Raw genomic sequence first — 22,777 nt, 5'->3', positions numbered from 1 at the left:
ATTTTGGTTAGTTTTTAACAAGAACTTATTTGTTAGAATTAAATAAACAATAATGAAGTTCTTTTATAATGACAATACAGAAAATAACTATAAACAAACCATATATTAATCACTGCATTTTTTTTTCCAGAAAGATGCAGTGGTAACCTTAACATTTTATTTTATGATTTAACATTTGTAAATGGTCTAAAGGAAAAGAGTTGTAAATATTCTGAAAATATTTTAAGAGCTCATAATTTGTTAAAAAAAATAACATATTGCACATTAATGAATAAATCAGTGTGTATATATATATATATATATATACGTGCATTCTCAGTTCTAAATGCAGCGATCCAGAACAGTGAATCTAATCACCATTCAGGCAAAACTTTGCTTCAAGAATGAGCCACAATGCTAGCGTGATCTAATCGCTAGCACACCCTGAGCACATGTGAGTTAATGTATTCCTCTTATCGGCAAGACATATCGGCATAATTTTTCATATCGTGCCGAATCCGATATTTACATTTAAAGTCATTATCGGCTTCCAATATTGGTCCGATAATATTGTGTATCCCTATCTTTAACCCTAATTAAACACACCAGAACCAGCTAATTGAAGGTCTTACTAGGGATTCTAGAAACTTCCAGGCTGGTGTGTTGAGCAAAGTTGGAGCTAAACTCTGCAGGACACCGGCCCTCCAGGACTGAGTTTGGAGACCCCTGCATTAGACAGTCTTATTGACCCCAAACTTTGAAATGATAGTGTAGATTATATTCAAAGTTGATGCAGCAGAAGTGTTTTAGAATCAACAAAAATCATGTGTTTTCCAGTCAGTTGTGAAAATGTCTTTTCTCGAATGTTCAGCTTCAACTATGGTTGGACAACCCCAAAATCCAGCTGACCTTTGAGGCCACTGTGCAGCAGCTAGAAGCTCCTTACAACAGTGAGTCTATTTCACCTGACATTACTCTGATTCCAAATTCCTTTCTCTGAGAATTCTGATGTTATTACACGCCATTAAATATGTAGACTATATTGTGTGTTTTAACATTTATGTGTATCTTTTTAATTTGTCTTTGTTTTTTCTCTGCAGGTGATGCTGTCCTGGTGCACCGGATGCACAGCTACCTGGAGAGACACGGGTTCATCAACTTTGGTGTCTACAAGAGAGTAAAGCCTCTGCCAAGTAATTGAGACTCGATGTTACAACAGAGCAGATCTAGAGATAATAATGTCCAAACAAACAGAATGACAACAGTACAAGCAGGGTTCCCACGGGTCCTTGAAATCCTTGAAAGTTTGAATCTGAAAAAAATTTTTCAAGGCCCTGGAAAGTTTTTGAAAATAAGCATACATAGATACAGGTCCTTGAAAGTGCTTGAATTTATTTTGTGCAAGAAGTTTTCTGGAAAAAAATCCATATTATTCCCTCCGGTCCGCTAATGTGTTATTTCGCAAACACTTCGTGGCCTATGCATATTGGCTTGCTTGATTTACCTTAGTTACGCGCATTTACGGGTTACATGAAGTGTTTCTCGCGTGAGGTACTTTGTGTTGTACGTTGCCATGATGTTCACACGCGCGCACGAAACTACTACGCTGGTACCTCAACGTTTCACAGACACACCGTAAAATTAATGTTGAATTGCTTTGCTTGTTAAGATAATGTAAACCCATGAGGCAAGGAAAACTTAAACGCATATTCATATATCTTAAAACGTCTGGTTACATGAGCCTAAGCTCTTTTTAAAAAAAATCCATGCAAAAGTTAATATCAGATCATTTTAGAATACAGTATAGGATGTACCGAATATTCTTCAGTTTTATGCAAAACAGAAATACGACATAGAATATCAGATCTCTGTCATATGGCCAAAAAAAATGTTTTTTTACATAGTTGTGTTTGACACATTAAAACTGTAACAATGTATCTTGCTGCGTCCCAATGTGCATACTATCCACCCTGTCTGCCCTAAATTGTATTGAAAATGACTAATATCACATAGAATTTAGGATGGATAGTATGCACATTGGGACGCAGGCTCTATCATACTCCGAATGCGTCATTCTGTACGTGCATTCTCAGTTCTAAATGCAGCGATCCAGAACAGTGAATCTAATCACCATTCAGGCAAAACTTTGCTTCAAGAATGAGCCACAATGCTAGCGTGATCTAATCGCTAGCACACCCTGAGCACATGTGAGTTAATGTATTCCTCTTATCGGCAAGACATATCGGCATAATTTTTCATATCGTGCCGAATCCGATATTTACATTTAAAGTCATTATCGGCTTCCAATATTGGTCTGATAATATTGTGTATCCCTATCTTTAACCCTAATTAAACACACCAGAACCAGCTAATTGAAGGTCTTACTAGGGATTCTAGAAACTTCCAGGCTGGTGTGTTGAGCAAAGTTGGAGCTAAACTCTGCAGGACACCGGCCCTCCAGGACTGAGTTTGGAGACCCCTGCATTAGACAGTCTTACTGACCCCAAACTTTGAAATGATAGTGTAGATTATATTCAAAGTTGATGCAGCAGAAGTGTTTTAGAATCAACAAAAATCATGTGTTTTCCAGTCAGTTGTGAAAATGTCTTTTCTCGAATGTTCAGCTTCAACTATGGTTGGACAACCCCAAAATCCAGCTGACCTTTGAGGCCACTGTGCAGCAGCTAGAAGCTCCTTACAACAGTGAGTCTATTTCACCTGACATTACTCTGATTCCAAATTCCTTTCTCTGAGAATTCTGATGTTATTACACGCCATTAAATATGTAGACTATATTGTGTGTTTTAACATTTATGTGTATCTTTTTAATTTGTCTTTGTTTTTTCTCTGCAGGTGATGCTGTCCTGGTGCACCGGATGCACAGCTACCTGGAGAGACACGGGTTCATCAACTTTGGTGTCTACAAGAGAGTAAAGCCTCTGCCAAGTAATTGAGACTCGATGTTACAACAGAGCAGATCTAGAGATAATAATGTCCAAACAAACAGAATGACAACAGTACAAGCAGGGTTCCCACGGGTCCTTGAAATCCTTGAAAGTTTGAATCTGAAAAAAATTTTTCAAGGCCCTGGAAAGTTTTTGAAAATAAGCATACATAGATACAGGTCCTTGAAAGTGCTTGAATTTATTTTGTGCAAGAAGTTTTCTGGAAAAAAATCCATATTATTCCCTCCGGTCCGCTAATGTGTTATTTCGCAAACACTTCGTGGCCTATGCATATTGGCTTGCTTGATTTACCTTAGTTACGCGCATTTACGGGTTACATGAAGTGTTTCTCGCGTGAGGTACTTTGTGTTGTACGTTGCCATGATGTTCACACGCGCGCACGAAACTACTACGCTGGTACCTCAACGTTTCACAGACACACCGTAAAATTAATGTTGAATTGCTTTGCTTGTTAAGATAATGTAAACCCATGAGGCAAGGAAAACTTAAACGCATATTCATATATCTTAAAACGTCTGGTTACATGAGCCTAAGCTCTTTTTAAAAAAAATCCATGCAAAAGTTAATATCAGATCATTTTAGAATACAGTATAGGATGTACCGAATATTCTTCAGTTTTATGCAAAACAGAAATACGACATAGAATATCAGATCTCTGTCATATGGCCAAAAAAAATGTTTTTTTACATAGTTGTGTTTGACACATGAAAACTGTAACAATGTATCTTGCACGTAACACGATGTAACCTTGCTCTCACTTGAAATGTGTCCCCACATTAAGTCCTTGAATTTGAGGGTATTGGACCTGGAAAGTCATTGAAAGGTCCTTGAATTTGAAGTTAACCAAGGTGTGGGAACCCTGTACAAGGCTTTTTCCACAATCACATTTAATTTGTCTGGTGTAGAGAACAATGACAGCTTGTTTGCAGCAGGCATTTAAACAGACAAATTGTACTAATGCAAAGACAGACAGGGTAACAAACCACAACACAGAAAGCACTCTGCTCTCAAGTGTTGTTTTAATTATACTCTCTTATGTTCTTGTAGCAAAGAAAACTGGAAAAGTCATAGTGATTGGAGGTGGGGTGTCAGGGCTGGCAACAGCAAGACAACTGCAGAGTTTTGGGATGGATGTGACAGTTCTGGAATCAAGAGTAAGTACATGCTGCTTTGAAAATACAGCATTTTACACTGAGAGCTGAGACAAGTTATTTTATTTTACAAACCTTAATTGTTCTTGGTAGGATCGAGTAGGAGGGCGAGTGGCTACATTCAGGAAAGGGAACTATGTAGCTGACTTGGGTGCCATGGTGGTGACTGGATTGGGTAAGAATGATCAAATACTCTCCAGGAGGTGGCACTGTTGATCATGGAAAAGAGTCATATGTTCAGGTTTTGCAACAGCTTGAAAAGGAAATGCACATCTCTTTTAGGTGGAAACCCTATGGCTGTAGTCAGCAAACAGGTCAACATGGAGCTGGCCAAGATCAAACAGAAGTGTCCGCTCTATGAGGCCAATGGACAAGCTGTGAGTGCTTCTGAAACATAAAAATAGACACATATATTAGGGTTCAAACATTATTATAATATGACATATACGTTAATATTCTGATCTTAGGTAGAAATATAAGTATGAAGTAATATAATAAGAGTAAATGTAATTATAAAAATAGGGATATAATGTGAAAACTGTCACAATTTGATGTACGGCATCCCTAAGATCTCAGTGCTTTTACAGTGTTACAGTGCAGTTGTTTTTCAGACTAGTTAAAATGATGTTTATATCAAACATGAAAAGTCATGCTCCTCCCATTCTCTTCTAATTGGTATCTTAATTATGTTTAAAGTCAAGCACTCAGACTCTAACTAGTGAAAAGAACAATCTAACGGTCTTTTTCTCTCTCTCACTCTCTGCCCCCTCTTAACCCCCGAACATTTTCACTTTGCTACATCCCATCCTTCCTTTTTGTTTTTATCTCTCACTCGCTTTCACTCCATTTTCATTTCTTAAACTGATGGATTGCCCTGGTTATACAGGGAGAGCGCTGCACAAGTGTAAGTATTTCTGTTTATAATACCATACAACATATGGAATTAGAGGAACTGTTCTAATGGATTTATTTGCACACTTGGAAACATCACCCAGTGATAACTGCATATTCATTACAGGTTTATGATTTATGAACACCTTCCTGTTCAGTACAGTTTGCTACCAAAAGTACTTGATGAAAATGAACACCTGTTTAATAGTAGACATCCTGCTTTCTTAATGCGTTCTGATGCTCTAAATGCGTCAAGTTAATTATCTGAATTGTTTAGTGATACAACAGAAATTATGAATTATTAAGCTCTGTGTGTCAGTTAAGGTCAGTGTAATCCCTCAGGGAAAACGGGTCTCCATTAATAAAATGACACAATTTGTTTCGATACATATCCAAACATAACATTGCTCCAACTTTTTTTCTTATTTATTTTTTATTTTTTTGTGTTTAGCACGCGCTTATAACACACACATATATATCACATATTAAAACTATGACAATGTATATGTGGATAGATTATCCTCCATAATGTCAAGTGTTTTGAGTTTGATTGATGCTCATTTAATGGTTGTAACTGCTGAAGGTCCCTAAAGAGAAGGATGAGATGGTAGAGCAAGAGTTCAATCGCTTGTTAGAGGCGACATCATACCTCAGCCACCAGCTTGACTTCAACTTTCTTAACAACAAACCTGTGTCTCTGGGACAAGCACTGGAAGTAGTCATACAGTGAGTGAACTCTGTGTTTATTTGCTTCATATTTTGTTTCTGAGCGTTGAGAATCAAGCCTCAGAGTAAAAGCAATTCTTGTCATTTAAAAGTGAAAAGATAATAGCATGCCATTGACGTTGCTCATCTATGTTCAGGCTGCAGGAGAAACATGTGAAAGATGAACAGATTGAACACTGGAAGAAGATTGTGAAGACTCAAGAGGAGCTTAAAGACCTTCTGAACAAGGTAATACCTGCATGTACTACCTCCCTCTGTTACAGCTTACTCATCGCACACAATTCATTTGATTGTGTCTGCTCTTGTTCAGATGGTGGCTACTAAGGAGAAAGTGAAGGAGCTGCATCAGCAGTATAAAGAGGCCAGTGAAGTGAAGCCACCCAGAGACATCACAGCTGAGTTCCTGTTGAAGAGCAAACACAGAGACCTCACAGCACTTTGCAAGGTTGTAGACCAAACTCGCCACATTGACCGAATCCACATGACCTCACCCCACACTGACCATATAAACATATAAACATACGCTTACACATATAGAAGCTCATATAGGTCAATGACAAATTCAGATTCTGGCTTGGTTAATTTCCCAATCCCATTCCAGCGGCCAAAAAAAAAAAAGTTTTGTGAAAACTGTATTTCTGTTCCTTTCATCTTATCCTTTTTTGTCAAATTAAAGCTGAAGTCTAATTTAAACAAAAGTCCGAAGCCTTAAACTCATTCGTTGTCCTAGAAACTGACTAACTCACCAGCAATGCTGATTGCACATTCAACAGCCAAGCATCTCTCACGATGTCGTCTGCCGACACCTCTGGATCCATCATGCTTAATCTTAATATCTTTTTACTGCACAGCAGTTTTCCAGCCATGCCAAACACCTCTGTACTTGGTAATGGAGCATAATACCATTTCAGCCTGCTGTTTCAGTTGGGTTGTTTTAGTACTTTTTCCAAACCGCAGTCTAACACTGTCGTACTCCCTTTAGCGCCCACAGAGGCGAAAGTTAAATTCCTAACTTAAAACGGTCTTAACTGGTGAGATTTTAGCATGTTAATTCACATAATCACTCTCAATTGTAGCCCATTAGAGGCGTTCAGACCATTTATGGTTGAAACATGAATTTCGATGCCTGCTCGCTCGCACTGGGGTTTGACTTCATTTGAAACTTTTGAGATACAGTCCATGGCTCTCATGTAGATATAGCGTTAAGCCTTTTAGATGTGCAAAATTTTAAATGGTTTTATAATTTGGCTTTTTAAAAATGTTTCACATGATGTGCACTACTGTTCAGAAGTTTGGGGTTGTATGATTTTAAAAATGTTATGAAGTCTCTTATGCTTAACAAGGCTGCACTTATTTGTACAAAAAATGAAGATTACTCTTTATTTTAAGGTGTCCTTGTTACAGTGTAATTATACATGTAAGTACTGAGTGATATTAATTAATTACATGTACTTACTATATGGTTAGGATTAGGCTTTGACTTATGGTTACTTGCATGCAAGTATGCATAATTTATTGTTATTATAATAGTAAGTACATGTAACGTGTAACAATGACACCTTAAAATAAAGTGTTACCAAAATGTATTTATATTGTAACAACAAATTTTTTTGGAATATTATTACAATTTAAAATAACTGTTTTGAATTTTAAGCTATTTTCAGATATTATTTATTATTATTAGCAAATTATTTATTTATATATTTGTGTGTGTATATATATATATATATATTATTTATTATTAGCAAAGCTACATTTTCAACACCTATTACTGTAGTCTTCAGTGTCACATGATCCTTCAGAAATCATTCTAATATGCAGATTTGGTTATCAAGAAGCGTTTATCATTATCAACATTGAAAACCATTGTGCTACTTAATATTTAAAGTTTAAAAGAACAGCATTTATTTGTAATGTTATGAATGTCTTTACTATCACTTTTGATCAATTTAATACATCCTTGCTAAATACAAGAATTAGTGAATATGCTTTCACCTTGTGTGGAGAATAATACCACAGAGTGTGCTTGTCGATTTCATGCTGCATAAAACATGTTCTTGCAGACTGTAACAGTCTTATAGACAGAGAAACTATAGCAGGATATTTCAGAATTGTGTGATGTGGTTTAGGAGGAGGGTTTTCTTTAAATAGTCATGTGCAGGTTAGATGGGTGAGCGGCTGGCCCGCTCAGAGAGGGATGACTCTGCCCTCTGGGATAAAACCACTGCCACTGCCCTCAGCCGTTCAGCAATGAGTGTACACCTCCGAAAACCTCACACTCAGGTGCTGGGGAGAGAGGGTCTTATTTTGAACTGTTCCATGTTCATTGTTAAGAATAAACTTCTGGTCATACCAATTTTATGACTAATGTAAATTAATTTTTTTATTTTTTTAACTGTGTAAAAAGTGTGCATTTGATTCCCCCAATGTTGCGCCACACATGCTTTTTTAAAATGCATTATTATCTGCATTGTGTCAGCTATTGGCCACCCTGCTCTCTAGATAAAGGTATCACCATCTTTCATTTAAAAACCCACATGTGTGCTGATTTGTGGTCCTGTCCTATTGCTGCAGGAGTATGATGAGCTGGTGGAGATGCAGGTGAAATTAGAGGAGAGACTGCAAGAGCTGGAGGCCAACCCACCCAGGTAATCAAATACAGCCTATGCAAGTAATCAGACCCACTGCGGTCACATTAACATACCTGCCTGTCCTTCCAAATGGAGTCAAAGTAATGTCATTCTGGATCTCTGTTTCAGTGATGTTTATCTGTCTTCGAGAGACCGACAGATTCTTGACTGGCACTTTGCAAATCTTGAGTTTGCCAACGCTACACCTCTTTCAACACTCTCGCTCAAACACTGGGATCAGGTACAGCATGGCTACTTTTTTTTGCAAAGCTTCTTTCATGTCTTAATAGTGTTTCTCAATTTGTAGAGAATGGTGCTCATTATGGAAATGTCATGGGTTTGATTCCCAGTCAAATCCGAATCAGAATTTAAAGAAAACAAAGCTTGCTTCTGCAACCTGTCCCTTTTCCTTCTGTGGTTGAGTAGGACGATGATTTTGAGTTCACGGGCAGTCACCTAACGGTGCGAAATGGATACTCGTGCGTCCCAGTGGCACTTGCAGAGGGTTTGGATATCAAACTCAACACTGCAGTGAGACAGGTCCGATACACATCATCTGGTGAGTCAGTCCAGCTTCTGCTGTTTGGGACTATATTTTGGTGTGTTTGTGTCTTTACATTTATGACCATCATTTCCTCCCTGTCTCAGGTTGTGAGGTGATTGCGGTGAATACCCGCTCCACTACCCAGACGTTCATTTATAAGTGTGATGCCGTGTTGTGTACTCTTCCTTTGGGAGTGCTGAAGCAGCAGCCGCCAGCCGTGCAGTTTGTGCCTCCTCTGCCAGAATGGAAGACGGCTGCCGTCCAGAGAATGGGCTTTGGGAACCTCAACAAGGTGTGAATAATTCCTGTTTATTCCTTTGCAGACGGGAGAGTGTTGATGTAATGACAATGCTGTCCTGTATCAGCATGGGACATTTTATGTGTATATCTAACTAATCCACTTTGGCTAAAACGGAGTGAAGCTTAGGGTTGGGCTGGTTAGGTCAAGTCATTTTAATATGATAGATATAGGTGTGTATTCAGTGAGTACGTAATGAATTTACCCCCTCACATATTGAGTGTCCAGGATGCGTCATCCTCCTCCTCTGCACTCTCTCTCTCTCCCCTCACTTCATCTCCTAGTTCAGCTGCAGCAGAAAAATACTGCAGTATTATACAATTGTCCTGCTCCATTTCTCTGTTTTTGTCACAAGAGGGCACAGTGTGGTCATTCACAGTTCTGCTGTATCAGAAACAGCTGTGCAATACACCGCAGGATGTCAGAAATGTTCACTGAAACGCTATTTCATTGACTCCATTGAAAACAAGCATCATTTAAGATTGTACATGCTTTTTTCTTTTTAGCATTTTGTATCATTTTATTGATAAAAATAATCTCTTGGTAGTAGCTTTGTGCTTCTTTGTGGCGTTGTATTGTAAGTTGTTTTACTTCGTAAGTATCTGCTAAAATATGTGCATGTGATTAAAAAAAATTGCATTATGATGGTGGTGTAATTTATAGAGGCTCGTAAGTAGACTTAAATTAGGACTGGGCAAAACATCAAATGCGATTTTCATGCGAATCTCGTCAGTAAAGCCGCTTTTGGTGATTAGTAGTAAATCTCCAGCACGTGCTTTCAGATGGAGCGGCATTTACTACACAGAGCCGTAGATCACTGACAAGCTACACAAAATTGCGTTCAAAATCAACAATGAATCGCCTGCGATTTTGAACGCGATTTTGTGTAGCTTGTCAGTTTTTTGTGGAACGCAGAAGACGTTTTGAAGACCATTGGTAACCAAACAGTTTTGGTGCCCATTGACTTCCATTGTATAGGCAAAAAAGAAGGAAATTTGCACAGGAAAATCTTCTGTTCCACAGAAGAAAGTCAGTCAGCTGTATTAAAAAAGGCCCATTCTGTCCTAATCTTTGTCCTTGTCCTAGGTGGTGTTGTGTTTTGATAGAGTATTCTGGGACCCCAGTGTTAACCTCTTTGGACATGTGGGAAGTACCACGGCCAGTCGAGGGGAACTGTTTCTCTTCTGGAATCTCTACAAAGGTAATCCTCCTTTAGTTTAGGGATGCTTCAGTATTAAACTTCTGGCTATTGTGACAACCCTGAGTTAAAGTTTTTGGTGTGGTTGTATTTGTTATTTCTTTATTTTCTTTATTATTCCTAGACATATAATTATTATCATTACTGGTTGTTGATGTATTAGTTAAATTTTATAAAACCATTTACATTGGTTAGACTTTGTTGTCTGATCCCTCTTTTATGTTGCGGCTTTAAACGAGCGGGTCATAACATAGGATTGGGGGCTCGTCCAGGATTGCTACATGTATAAATAAATGCATAATGTTTTGTGTAGCAGTGAAGCTAGCAGTGAGTGTGTGTGTGTGTGTGTGTGTTCACCTGTGTAAATGAGTAGACTTCAGGTAGTTAGAGTGTCCTCAGCTGGGTTTATAATCCTTCCTTTGAGGCACTGTTTGTTATTTTAGTTTATTTTTCCTTATTTTTAGTTATTTTGATGTTATGGATGATAATGTATGAAAAACAAAATCAGTTTTCTAAATGCAATAAGTAAATTGAATCATCACAACATTATTTAAAACACAAACAACAGATATTCATTTTGAGATTTGCTAAAGACTATATCTTACCATGTTATTCATCTATTAAAAAAAAAATAAAAAATTGTGAAGATGGACAGAAATTAGCTTTAACAATGAGGTTTCCAATACTTACCATATATCAGTAATAACAATGTTGGTTAGAAAATTCTCTCTGATAATTGGTTTCATAATTATGTCATTCAGAGCTCACTTTGAATCTGACCTTTTGTGTCTTCTCAGCTCCCATACTGCTGGCTCTGATGGCGGGAGAGGCCGCAGGCATTATGGAGAATATCAGTGATGATGTCATTGTTGGCCGTTGTCTGGCAATCCTCAAGGGCATCTTTGGAAGCAGCGCAGTACCTCAGGTGAGCTCGGATGTGCCAGAATAGCTTACTTAATTTGTAGTTTTTCACTGTGCAACAAAAGCTTGTGTGAATAGCAGCCATGAGAGGAAACGTCAACCTAAATCTAATGAAAAGAGTTCAGTTCTCTAATATATCACACACTGAGACTCTGCGGATCTTTCCCGTGGTATGGAGCGTCTGGCTCTGCTCCATTGACAACAAACCGACTATGTGTTCTGTGTCTGTCGTCATGGCAGCCAAAGGAGACGGTGGTGAGTCGCTGGCGTGCCGACCCTTGGGCCCGTGGGTCTTACTCGTACGTAGCAGCCGGTTCATCTGGTAATGACTATGATCTCATGGCCCAGCCCATCACACCTGGTCCCGCCATACCTGGAGCCTCACAGGTGAGTGCCATAACTTATTGCTCATTTCCTCTGAGATGCTCGTGTCAGCAGAAACAGATGTCATGCTGATTGTGTGCGTTTCGCAGCCTGTTCCACGGCTGTTCTTCGCGGGTGAACACACGATCAGAAACTATCCCGCTACGGTCCATGGTGCTCTGCTGAGTGGGCTGAGGGAGGCAGGAAGGATCGCTGATCAGTTCCTGGGGGCCATGTACACTATGCCACGCCAAGCCACTGCCAATCCAAACCCACAGCCGTCCCCCAGCATCCAGTAAACATCTAAACTCACACATGATGTGCACAGAGAGAGAATGTGAGTTGGGGATATTCAGCGAAAGAATGTCTTGCTAGATAAAGAGCGGGTGGGTCAAGTAAGGACACCGGGTGACTCCTTAGACTGGGAATGTGTGTGTGTGTGTGTTTATGGGAGAGTTTGTCTGCGTGTAAGAACATGCCTTTAGGGAAATCATTCACTAATCTGGGAGCTGGAGATTTAAAACAACCCTTCACTCATTCACCTTCTGCTGCTGTAGCTTTTCTGGCTAACTTCTAAGGCAACTAAAAGGACAGGTGGATGGTTCCAGAAGAATTCCTAGGTATTTTGGAATTTACTTGGAATGGTTTGTTCTCCACTGAGGCATATATAAGAACAGGGACTGTTATTCACATGTAACGCAACACATGTGAAGTCCTCGATCACAAAGTATCAGATGTTTCAAGGCAGAGCATTAAAGTTACAATTGTAAAAACCAGATAGGAGATGGATATGGATGCATTAGTTGAAATCCAACTGCCTACCCAACCCATTCCTTTTTATTTTTTCAGAATATTAAAAAAAGAACAAAAAGAAAATCAAAAGCAAATGTTATGACTTTGCTATGTTCCTCATTTTGTAGCTTGAATGTTTTTGTTAGGAAAAATTGCTTATAGGCTGGAATGCACATGAAGTGTTGCTAATAGGTCTGTTTCTGTTAAAATAGGATGTCGGTTATAGCTTTGCATCTTTCTTGAGCAGCTCATGTTTTTCTTAAGTTTTCTTATTTGTTTTCTTATTTTCATTGCAATCTTTTTTATATTTGTGTGTTTTTTGGTAGTAAAAATAAATATGATGTGTGCTTCATACCCCGAGCTTTCTAGTAGTTCATGGTTCTTTGTGGATTTTTTTTCTATTTATTAATTTCAGTATCAGGTTTGCCTTAATAAAGTGCTGGTTCAGAATGAATGCATACTTTGTGTTCCACTGTGATGCTTTTATAAATCATTTTATGTAAACGTTAAATGTACATTTTTCACATTCTCCTTTAAAACATGTTGAGAACCTCTTGTTCTTTTCTATTTTTCTGTGCTCCGTCTCACATTGTCTGTGAACAACCTCACAAGTTTGCCGCCTTAGGTCACTACCAAACTGATGTTAAAGTTGGCGTAAAATAAAAATTCTAAATGAATGTTCTTGATCTTGCTGTAATGATTCATCTATGCATGTTTCATTTTTTACCATTTTTTTATCTAAATGTAATAACTGGATCTTCATGTAAAACGATACTGGCGATCTGGCGATATATGTTGGACATCTCCAATCATTCTCCATCCAATCAACAAAAGTACCCACTACACATTTTTTTTCTTTTTGATAAACATTTCCCTAGGTTGTATGTCACAGTATGCTCTTTTGAAAATAATCTTTCACTACTTTGTTGAATCACAACATAAAAAAATGCATCTCAACCCTGCACTCCTTTCTGTTCCCTGAGTGGCATTCCATTTACCATTGTTTTGTGAAATTTTGTTTGCGTAATCCATAATTTCTATAGAAATCCACATATAGAATACACAATATTTTGGTCAAACACTCTCTTAACCTGCTTCTTAAGCCCCTTTTCATGGTCTCATTTTTCTTCTTTTGGTTATGGCCATTTCCTTCCCATTTCTGTCTGCTTTGCTTTTTTATTCTTAGTTTATCCAGTCTCTTCACATGTCATGCTGCCCAGAGGCTTTTTTGGCCTCTCTTTTGGCGCTGTCTGTTCTTGCTATAACCCTCCAGGCCTCTGGCCTCAGCCCCAGTTTGTGTGGTGTGGGCCCTGGCAGCTGCACTGCATTGTGGGAGTCTGAGGGACCTGAGCTGATATTGGCCCCAGCCGTTTGGTTCATGATTAGAGCCTTGAGCAGCCTGCACCACGATGCCACAACTGTACTTTAATTCATAATACTGCAGTCGTCCAGTGGTTTTGATAATGTGAGTACATTCGACTCATTGACCACAGAGCTGAATCACCCTCAAATCATGTCTATTAGATATTACGGTATTTTGTGGATGCTTTTATGTTGAACTGTTAACTGCAGGCAACTTCAAGACCAGTCCCTCTACAGATTTATTGACTTTTCTAAAGCCACAACGTTAGCCGGTAACCGGAAATGATGCGCGAGCTGCACCGCCTCAGGACAGACTCCATAATCTGGTTGCATAATATTCAAATTGATTGACAATTCAACTCGTATTTTAACACCTTTGACGTACTGCAATATTCTCAAAGACACCTGGATGCCCTCTGGGATCTCTGATCAATATTTCATTGCGTTAGACTCGGAGTATGTTTGTTTTTGAATGTGATTTCTGATGCACAGGCATTGCAGTAATGGGTACACGAGTGTGTCAGAACTCAAACCTGACTCATCCTGTTCACAGGCAGATGCTACTCTTACTCACCCACACACTACAACAACTTCACAATGTGCCCTTCAACACAGAAACCCCCACACACCCTGCAGCCCAGAGTGCAGAAATATACTTCCCATGGACTAAAATACTCATGCGTGCGCACAAACACTCATACAACACCTTCACACTCAGATAGGCCTTCTAATATTTCTTTTTTTTTTTCAGTTTCATGTTAACGCTCCATTAAAATGCTTTTAAACTTTTTTTCGGTAATGCTGATGAATGTTCTACACTGGAATAAAAGGCGGGAACAAGACTGACTTCACTGTCTAGAATTTTCTAACATCCATTTTGGATGTCTTTCAAAAAAACTGTCCCATTATGCTGATAATTCTCAGTCTCAGAACAGGATTAAAGCTTTAGGAGCCGTTTCAAGGACTTGGACAAATAATAGTGAATTCTGATGCTGAGTGAACTCTCCAAGTCTGGTTTTAGAGTTCTTTGCAGCATCCTGTCAGATTTATGGTGTCTTTCTCTTTCTCTCTAAACAGTCTGTTGCTTTATGAACTCACTGAAATAGTCAATGTTATTTATCAGTACCAAGCCATAAAATGCAGATCATACGTTTACTTTACAATGTACTGATGCCTTAAAGGAACATTCACAACTAATTTACTCACCCTCGTGGTGTTCCAAACTGTTCACACCAAAAACAATAACTATATTAGTGTTCACACCAACAGACGATAACATTCTATTAAGTATAAGTGTACCGGTGCAATTATGTCACCTACCTCTAAAAAATGCTCACTTTCTTTAAAGTTGTCTGGATTCTGATCGGCTGTCAGTTTTAATCATTAATCAGCTGGAACAAAAAAAGGTTCTGATTCCAGTAATAATGCTGCTGTGTGTCATTATCAGTATAGTTGTGGTGTGGACTTAACTATTCTCATTATTGTTCTTGGAGTAAATGGGCCTTCAAATTCCCAGTGAATTTTTGGTTAATATCCAGGATTTTTTTTTCCTTATAAAATGTGAATCAGGCTCTCAAGCTTCAAAATGACAAAAATACATTGGTAAACCGCTCATTTTACTGTCATGACTGGAATATAGCGTTGCTTATTCTAACTGAGGAGTTGTATTTAGATTGATCTATCTGGCACCACACAAAGAATATGTTCCGCCAGCTAAAACCAAAGGGGGGTGTGATTATTGTTTTTATTGCGCTGTTATTACCAATATATGTATTAACTGACGGCAGAGCTTCTTGGATGTACATTGTCCATCATGTCTAGTAACCATCAAAAGACACTAGATAAAAACACAAACCCAAACCTGTTACAAACAAGTTGCTTTTATTATATTAGCTGGAATACATATAGTCTGCAGTTCAGCCTAAAGAGATGCACAATGCTGAAACATGTTAAGCTGAAACGTGCACAAATATTACAGTACAAAGGTGTAAGACTGAAACACAGAGTGTTATTGCCGACACTGAGAGGCTAAATACAATGAGCATGCTCACCTGTGTCCTCACTGCAGGTTCACGCTAGACCAACACCTGCTTGATAACCATTCTGTCTCCCTTCTTTAATGATGCAGGCCTGTATTTATATGTGCAGTGTATTTGAGAGACAGTGTAAGCAAATATCAGTGAACTTGAATTCAGTTACTCTGTGTGTTACAGCATGTTTGCGTATGTGTGTTTAAGGCCTGAAATCGGTCTTTGGCAGCACTTTTAATATGGCACAGGAGATGAATGAACCCTGAATGAACAGAAGGGAAACCCACAGTCTGAGCGGTTAATAAAAGATGAGAACAGTACAGAACTGAACCATACTGAGCCTCTGGCTCAACATATCCATCTTATTTTACCTAAACACTTTCCTTAGAATGAAAGAAAAAAGCAACGCTTGAAAGCTGGTGAATTAACACTTTTAACTGAGTCTGCTAACTTTAATAGTTCATACAAATTATGAATAAAATATATTGAAATTAATAATCCAAACAAAAAACACTCTCCAGGAGCCCAATAAGGTACACATCTACACAATAAACAAAAAGGAAAACATTTAACATATCTTAAACATGGCCCACTTTACAAAATTACAGGATACTTTTAAATAAAACCTATCCGATTGGTGTTTGAGGGGGAAAACAAGCAAATAAAGAAGGAAAAGCTTGACAACAGAAATATTTACCCTTTTAATTTCAATAATGCTTAAGAAGCTGTTTGTTTCCTTGTAAACTACAAAAATATCTTGGAATGATTTTTGGCGCATTACGTGTCAACTGAAACAGACAATACAAAGCACTTGGCCGTACAGAAAAAATAATAACGACAAATTAAAATAAAACGCTTTGCAGTCTATACAAATAATGTGGACAGTCCATTTGTCAACCCCAACAATACAAGGTCTGTCTCACAGTTGCTGCAGGTGAACTTATCCTTTCATTTTGGCCAGTGCACAAACACACGTGTATATATATATATATATATATATATACATACATACATACATATTTGATGGCTGTACATTCAATTAATTAGGGGGAAGTGAATTAGGGAAAAACAGGCCTATTAGAAAATGAACTCCATAAAGGAAAAGGTTAAAAGAGTCATTTACGTTAAGTGCTGGTTAAGTGCAGATTCTGGAGTGATATTTCATGACACCGTGACATATTTTTGACCTTTCAGGACCAATGCCGGCTCACAATGCGGATATAACAGCTTTCAAAATTTCTCTGTACATTCAATATTACTTTATTGCTTATGACATTTAGAAAAAAAATACAACTACTCTCCTCAATAAGGCTTAGAAAATAGTCACTAAAAATGATTTAAAAACATTCTGAGTAATCACCAACTGTCAGAAGCTAAACATGGTAATGCTTACTGACTGGTGTCAAAACTAGGTTAAGATTGACCTCATAAATGTACACAAAATTGATGTAGATGGGAAAACCTTGATGTAGGGAGATATATTGTCTTGATTTAGTTCTTTTAAACGAACAGTATGTGAAACTATATAACCTTTGATCTGTTCTGAGACGTGTAATCGAAGCTCACAGCCATTATTTCCACAGACAGCTAAAGACACAAGTGGAGGAATGAAAATCAGAGACATGTGTTAGATGACTTCTGAGGGCGAACGGCACACTGACACATTAGTAAATGGGGTTGAGAAATGAGGAAGAATTCCTTGAGAATTGCGGATTCAGTCGGCCTCTTTAAAAAGACCTTTCAGAAACTTTGGACTGACTTGTGAGCACATAAAAACGACGGTTTCCGACAGCTGCGGTTGAAGCCACAGAGCAGCCGAGAGACCTTTGCCTGGCCGGGGGGGTTGGGAGGGAAGAGTCTGCTGGTATTTCCAGTACAGACTCGCACTATATCATCACATCCGTTTGGGTCATGCTGCAGTTTTAGGATCATGTTTGCAAGCTTTGAGCGGGCACAATTTTATTATAAAGGGATTTACAATTCATAATGCCTGAAACTATTTGTGGAAGTTGAGAAATGGCTAAAACTCTACAGAATCCAGGCTGACCCTCCTGGTTCTTCTTGGTCCACACATGGACACCATCCCAAAGAGTTGGCCGTTCACCCTTTCTGCTTTTTTGCTGCTAGCTGGTCTCACTTCCTCCCTCACAAGTTATACGCCCATCAAATGCAGCACTGACCTACGACCTGCAACCAACACTGGGGTCATATATCAGGCCTGCTGCCACTGCTTTAGCCAGCTAATAAAATGGCTTTAGGGATCGGCAGCTTGGATTACAGCAGCCCAGAGCACGAAGGTATTCTGGGAAAGTAAGGGCATGAGATACAGGAACCAGCATGTTCACTTCAGCCCAAGACCCCTGAACAGGAAGTAGAGGTGAAGTCTGGGGAATGCATTTGGAAAGACACATGTTTGATTTTACTGTGCAGAACAAAGCATACACCCAAATTTGGAATGTACAAAGCCAAACCACCGACCGAAGTCTAATGAGTTAATGAAAAACTTTCAGACATTCATGAAAAATATATACTATAAATGCTGTATGGTGTAGAAAATGAAGTCTTAGTTTTATGTTGGGTGGTAAAATCATTACATTATTCGTTACACGTTACATTTTTTGCTGCTAAGCCACATCAGTTATGCGTAGTGTCTCCATTTCTGAGGTATAATCCAAACCAAAGCTGTAAAAACATTATTTATACATCAGAAATGATTTTCAGAAGGATCTAGTCTGTTTTTGTACTTTACAAAACTGTTTTAATGATTTAAGTGCATTTACAAATTCATTAGAATGACTTAAATAAAATGGATCAATCGATAGACAAAAAAAATTAAAAATTCCACTCGTGTTTCAAAGACTCCATCCAGCCCAAGCAGAGCGATGAATACAGGACACAGAAGCACATGAAACCAGAACGAAGCAAAACTGACTGTGATGGTGAGGCGTGGATCTTTTTAAAGCAGTAATAACTGCCTTAATCTTAATACAAGTAAGATAGCAAACTGCCCACCCGAACATCAACTCCCAGAACTTTACATGTACAGCATTAGATTAAAACAAACAGAAAAATAAAACATCCCACATTCCAGTGACATTGGAGACAGATCATCTGGCGGGCCGAGGGATAATGGACCCTTCGTCGTCATCGTCGGGTTCGATCGAGACATGGTATTGTATAAGGGAGATATTAATACACACAGACACTTTAGAGTATTTAAGGACAAGAGGAATCCGAGCCTGAATGAGAAAATAAATCATTGGCGGCACTAGAGTTTAAAACCTAACAGAAACAGTACAAGACATTTCAACTGCAGCAGCTCTATTCAATAATATTTCCGCATGAGGACAAAGTGATGGGCATTCCAATGTTTTCAATGGTGAGGCCATTTATCCAGGCACAGGCATTCTTAACTAAAGCATTCTGGATCCTCTGTGGTGTCATGCTAGCCACCCTCAAGGCTCAACAAGCTTTACAGCTGAAATAACTGAAAACAACCCATCTAGGGTTTTTTTTTTAGACTGACTCGAACCAGCAGAATCCCTAACGCTGGTTTCCTGTGACACACAGAGTTCGGATCAATGTCTTTCTGTGCAAAGTTTGCGAGTAGAGTCACAGAGCGGCTGTGAGGAGTCTACTCTGAAAATCCTCCATAAATGTCCAGCATTTGGGTTAATCCCGGTTAGCTACCCAGATGGATGAGGTCACATCGAGATGAGCTCTAGATGATTGGATTCTTCTCTAGCTGGTTTGGAATCAAAGCCAACATCCCTTCAGAGCTACTGAGACGGGGCAGAGTCAACATGCAGATGCGTTTCCCAGCTTTTTAGTGTTGGTGGTCCTGTGTATTCGCTATGCTGGTTGTGAGACCATCAAATCCAATTAAACAGATGAAGATGAAGGAATTAAACAAACTAGTAAAATAATACAGTTCAATAGACATGATCAGATACAAGGAGCAAATTACAAATGAGATCAAATAAACTTGGGCACCAGGCAAGAAAAGCTGGGTATATGTACATTAATGCATACTGAAGACTTAGCATGTGGTTGACTACTGGCTCTATGTGTGAACACCTGGATAATCAATTAATTTTAGCTGTGTGCAATGATCCCAATTGATTCCTGAATTAAACACCACCCAGAAAAAAGTGAGATTGTCAAACTACTTAAAAAGCCACAAGCTGTAACCTGCTCCTTGTGAAAACACATGAAAACTCAAGTTTGGACATCTCCCAGGACCTGTGGCACCAGGGAGGACTGTGTGGGGTTCTCAAAATGCTGATCCAAAGCCCCTTTCACATCCTCCAAACACCAAGACAGTCACATGTCTGCTCCTCTCCCTTGTCACATCTGAAGACTTTAATACACTACGGGGAGCAGAAGAGGATTCATCGCTGTAGGAACATGTGACTTCTGTTCCCAAACGACAGCTGGAAGATGGTGAAATCATACAGGTGTGGTTGATGTAAGAGTACGACGAGGAGGTTCCCAGGGGTCACTGCCTGGAAATCTGTTCATCTGATGGTCTTTAAAGATATGGTGTAAATGAAGAGATGAGATGAGCTTCATTCCTTGCGCAAAAGAGATGTAAGAACTGAGGCAATAAAAACACACGAGGATACTTTAGGTCAAGACTCATTAACATGCGAGTAATTAGCTTCTAGCTCGCTTTAAGTATAAACCAGAATCCTCTATGGTATCTGGATTTTGATAAGTTTAACTGAATAAGTTTATAAGAAAAACACATACCTCTAGTTGGAAATGTGGGTAATCTGGGTCAATTGTCCAGATGGCGATTTGACCACGACTGGTTTCCATCAGCTGTGCGGTTTCTGCTAGACCACGCTCCACGACTCCCAGACCTATCGTACAGGTCCACGTCACCTGCAGGCTGCCTTCGCCATGAGGACGGAGCGCTTTCTCGATCATCTGCAGACTGGGAAGAGAACAAAGATACAACAAATGTGACAATGATTTCAATTGATTTATTTATTCACCAAATTCTGTCATGTTTGGAAGGGATATAGGCCTGTGACAATCACATAATTGCCTGACTGTGAAATTTTCATCTTAATATATGCAATATCACTGATTTGTGAATGTTGTGAAAATAAAATCCCTTTATTTGAATGGCAATATATGTAACTGGCATTTAAAGCAAATAAAGAAATGCCATGAAATGCAATTTGTATTTATCTCTTTAGGGTTCAGTAATATATTATTAAAAATATTACTTTTCCACTCAGTTGTGATTATTGTATAGGATTCATAAAAAAAAAAATACAGACTGACAAAGAGCATTTTCTAATGGATATAATAAATACATTTATAGAAATGTTTAAGACTTTCCGTGACTTTTTGATATATTATCAATTTCCACAAATTTTCCAGGCTGATATTTACAGGTTTTCCACAACTGAAGGAACATGTATATATGTGATCCTGAACCACAAAACCAGTCATAAGTAGCACAGGTATATTTGTAGCAATAGCCAACAATACATTGTACGGGTCAAAATTATCGATTTTTCTTTTATGCCAAAAACCATTAGGATATTAAGTAAAGATCATGTTCCATGAAGATATTTGATACATTTTCTACTGTAAATATATCAAAACAATTTTTGATTAGTAATATGAGTTGCTAAGGACTTTATTTGGACAACTTCAAATAGCTTTTCAAATAGCTGTATCTCGGCCAAATATTGTCCTGTCCTAACAGACCATACATCAATGGTAAGCTTATCAGCTTTCAGATGATGTATAAATCTCAATTTAAAAAAAATGACACTTATGACCAGTTTTGTGGTCTAGGGTCACATATATCATGCAAGTTTGGGTTCCAAAATTTAAAAAAAAAAAAGCGAAAGAAACGGTGTGAACAACAGAGCAAGGACCTAAAGAGAACTATTTTAAACATTAGATGCTTAATTAAAATCTTTATTGTCAATTCCAAAAAAGGTATAAGTATCAGACCAAACATTTATTAGACACGTCAGAGGAGAGAAATTGCTCAGACCGCAGAACAAGTCCTAATATAGAATGACTATTGTCTCTTTTCTTTACCATGAAGGTGGAGACTTTACACAGCCAACCAAATGGTTTATGACGTCAATTTGGAAAAAGTTCCCAAATGAGGCAGCAGGATATGCCACACACTGCTGTGGAATTTCATACACAGCAGACAGATGCTAATTGTCCATAATAGGGCTTGAGGCCTGCTGGGATACGAGAGGTGGGTGTACAGGAAACCAGTTACGATGCATCGGCTGCCAAATGGGCAGGCGCAACCTTGCAACTTCCTGTGTCACTCAGGAAGGGGCAACGTGTGGAAACGACCCAAGCACAATCTTACAGAAAGATGTCATGACGGAATGGGTTCCATGTAAATCCATGGTACAGGAAAGCCATTTATGTGAATAATGTGAAGTTACAGCTTGTAACTGTAACTTGCTCCTAGTGATTGTCCTGAAGTGGCAAAAAGTTATTTTTTGTTTTTTTTTTATAAAAAATTGGCTAACACAGATAAGTGTTTATGTTCTCAGTACCAAGAGCAGAACATGTGGTCTATAAGATTTTGAAATTCTATCTTAAAAAAAAAAAAAAACTAATGAAATAAATTCCATTATTTTATATCCAGTGTGATTTATGTGGTTCAAGTATGCAAGTCTGATTATGAGTTGAGCATCCTTTTTAAAAGCATTTCTTAAAAAAAAATGCTTTTTTTTAAATCTAAAATTCAGTTTTAACTAAATTATTAGTTAGTTTATAAAAAAATACATTAGCTAGATCATTTTAAAATACAATGGAAAAACAAACATCATAAAGGTAATAACATGGTATTCTTTTATACCATGTAAATTCCACAATACCAACATTATCATTCAAAACTGTGGCATACTGGATATCAAAGTACTATAGTA

The 22,777-nt window shown here is 38.3% G+C and overlaps 2 protein-coding genes across 3 annotated transcripts in view; one reads left to right on the top strand and one right to left on the bottom strand.

Annotated features, from left to right (window-relative positions):
• The window catches only part of LOC107697707 (lysine-specific histone demethylase 1A-like), an 18,337-nt gene extending 4,978 nt beyond the window's left edge, over nt 1–13,359 (top strand). The window contains exons 5-21 of the mRNA XM_016498511.1: nt 851–929; nt 1,080–1,172; nt 3,993–4,099; nt 4,190–4,271; nt 4,379–4,473; nt 4,983–5,000; nt 5,571–5,713; nt 5,851–5,941; nt 6,024–6,158; nt 8,288–8,361; nt 8,473–8,584; nt 8,770–8,902; nt 8,992–9,179; nt 10,272–10,386; nt 11,181–11,308; nt 11,545–11,691; nt 11,778–13,359. Of these exons, the coding sequence (XP_016353997.1) occupies nt 851–929; nt 1,080–1,172; nt 3,993–4,099; nt 4,190–4,271; nt 4,379–4,473; nt 4,983–5,000; nt 5,571–5,713; nt 5,851–5,941; nt 6,024–6,158; nt 8,288–8,361; nt 8,473–8,584; nt 8,770–8,902; nt 8,992–9,179; nt 10,272–10,386; nt 11,181–11,308; nt 11,545–11,691; nt 11,778–11,966 (1,929 nt within the window). The 3' untranslated portion in view covers nt 11,967–13,359. The remainder of the gene's footprint in view (nt 1–850; nt 930–1,079; nt 1,173–3,992; nt 4,100–4,189; nt 4,272–4,378; nt 4,474–4,982; nt 5,001–5,570; nt 5,714–5,850; nt 5,942–6,023; nt 6,159–8,287; nt 8,362–8,472; nt 8,585–8,769; nt 8,903–8,991; nt 9,180–10,271; nt 10,387–11,180; nt 11,309–11,544; nt 11,692–11,777) is intronic.
• Nucleotides 13,360–18,584: 5,225 nt separating this feature from the next.
• The window catches only part of LOC107697706 (leucine zipper protein 1-like), a 54,866-nt gene continuing 50,673 nt past the window's right edge, over nt 18,585–22,777 (bottom strand). Inside the window, exons 3-4 of one of the 2 annotated variants that reach the window (XM_016498509.1) lie at nt 20,604–20,790; nt 18,585–20,448 (exon numbers count right to left, since the gene is read on the bottom strand). In XM_016498509.1, the coding sequence (XP_016353995.1) occupies nt 20,632–20,790 (159 nt within the window). In that variant the 3' untranslated portion in view covers nt 18,585–20,448; nt 20,604–20,631. The remainder of the gene's footprint in view (nt 20,449–20,603; nt 20,791–22,777) is intronic. The other variant, XM_016498510.1, reaches the window with a different exon arrangement.

The sequence above is a fragment of the Sinocyclocheilus anshuiensis genome, unplaced genomic scaffold (genome assembly GCF_001515605.1).
Source record: "Sinocyclocheilus anshuiensis isolate Anshui unplaced genomic scaffold, SAMN03320099.WGS_v1.1 scaffold446, whole genome shotgun sequence".
In the NCBI taxonomy this organism is placed as follows: domain Eukaryota; kingdom Metazoa; phylum Chordata; class Actinopteri; order Cypriniformes; family Cyprinidae; genus Sinocyclocheilus; species Sinocyclocheilus anshuiensis.
This window is presented reverse-complemented; position numbering and strand designations above follow the sequence as displayed.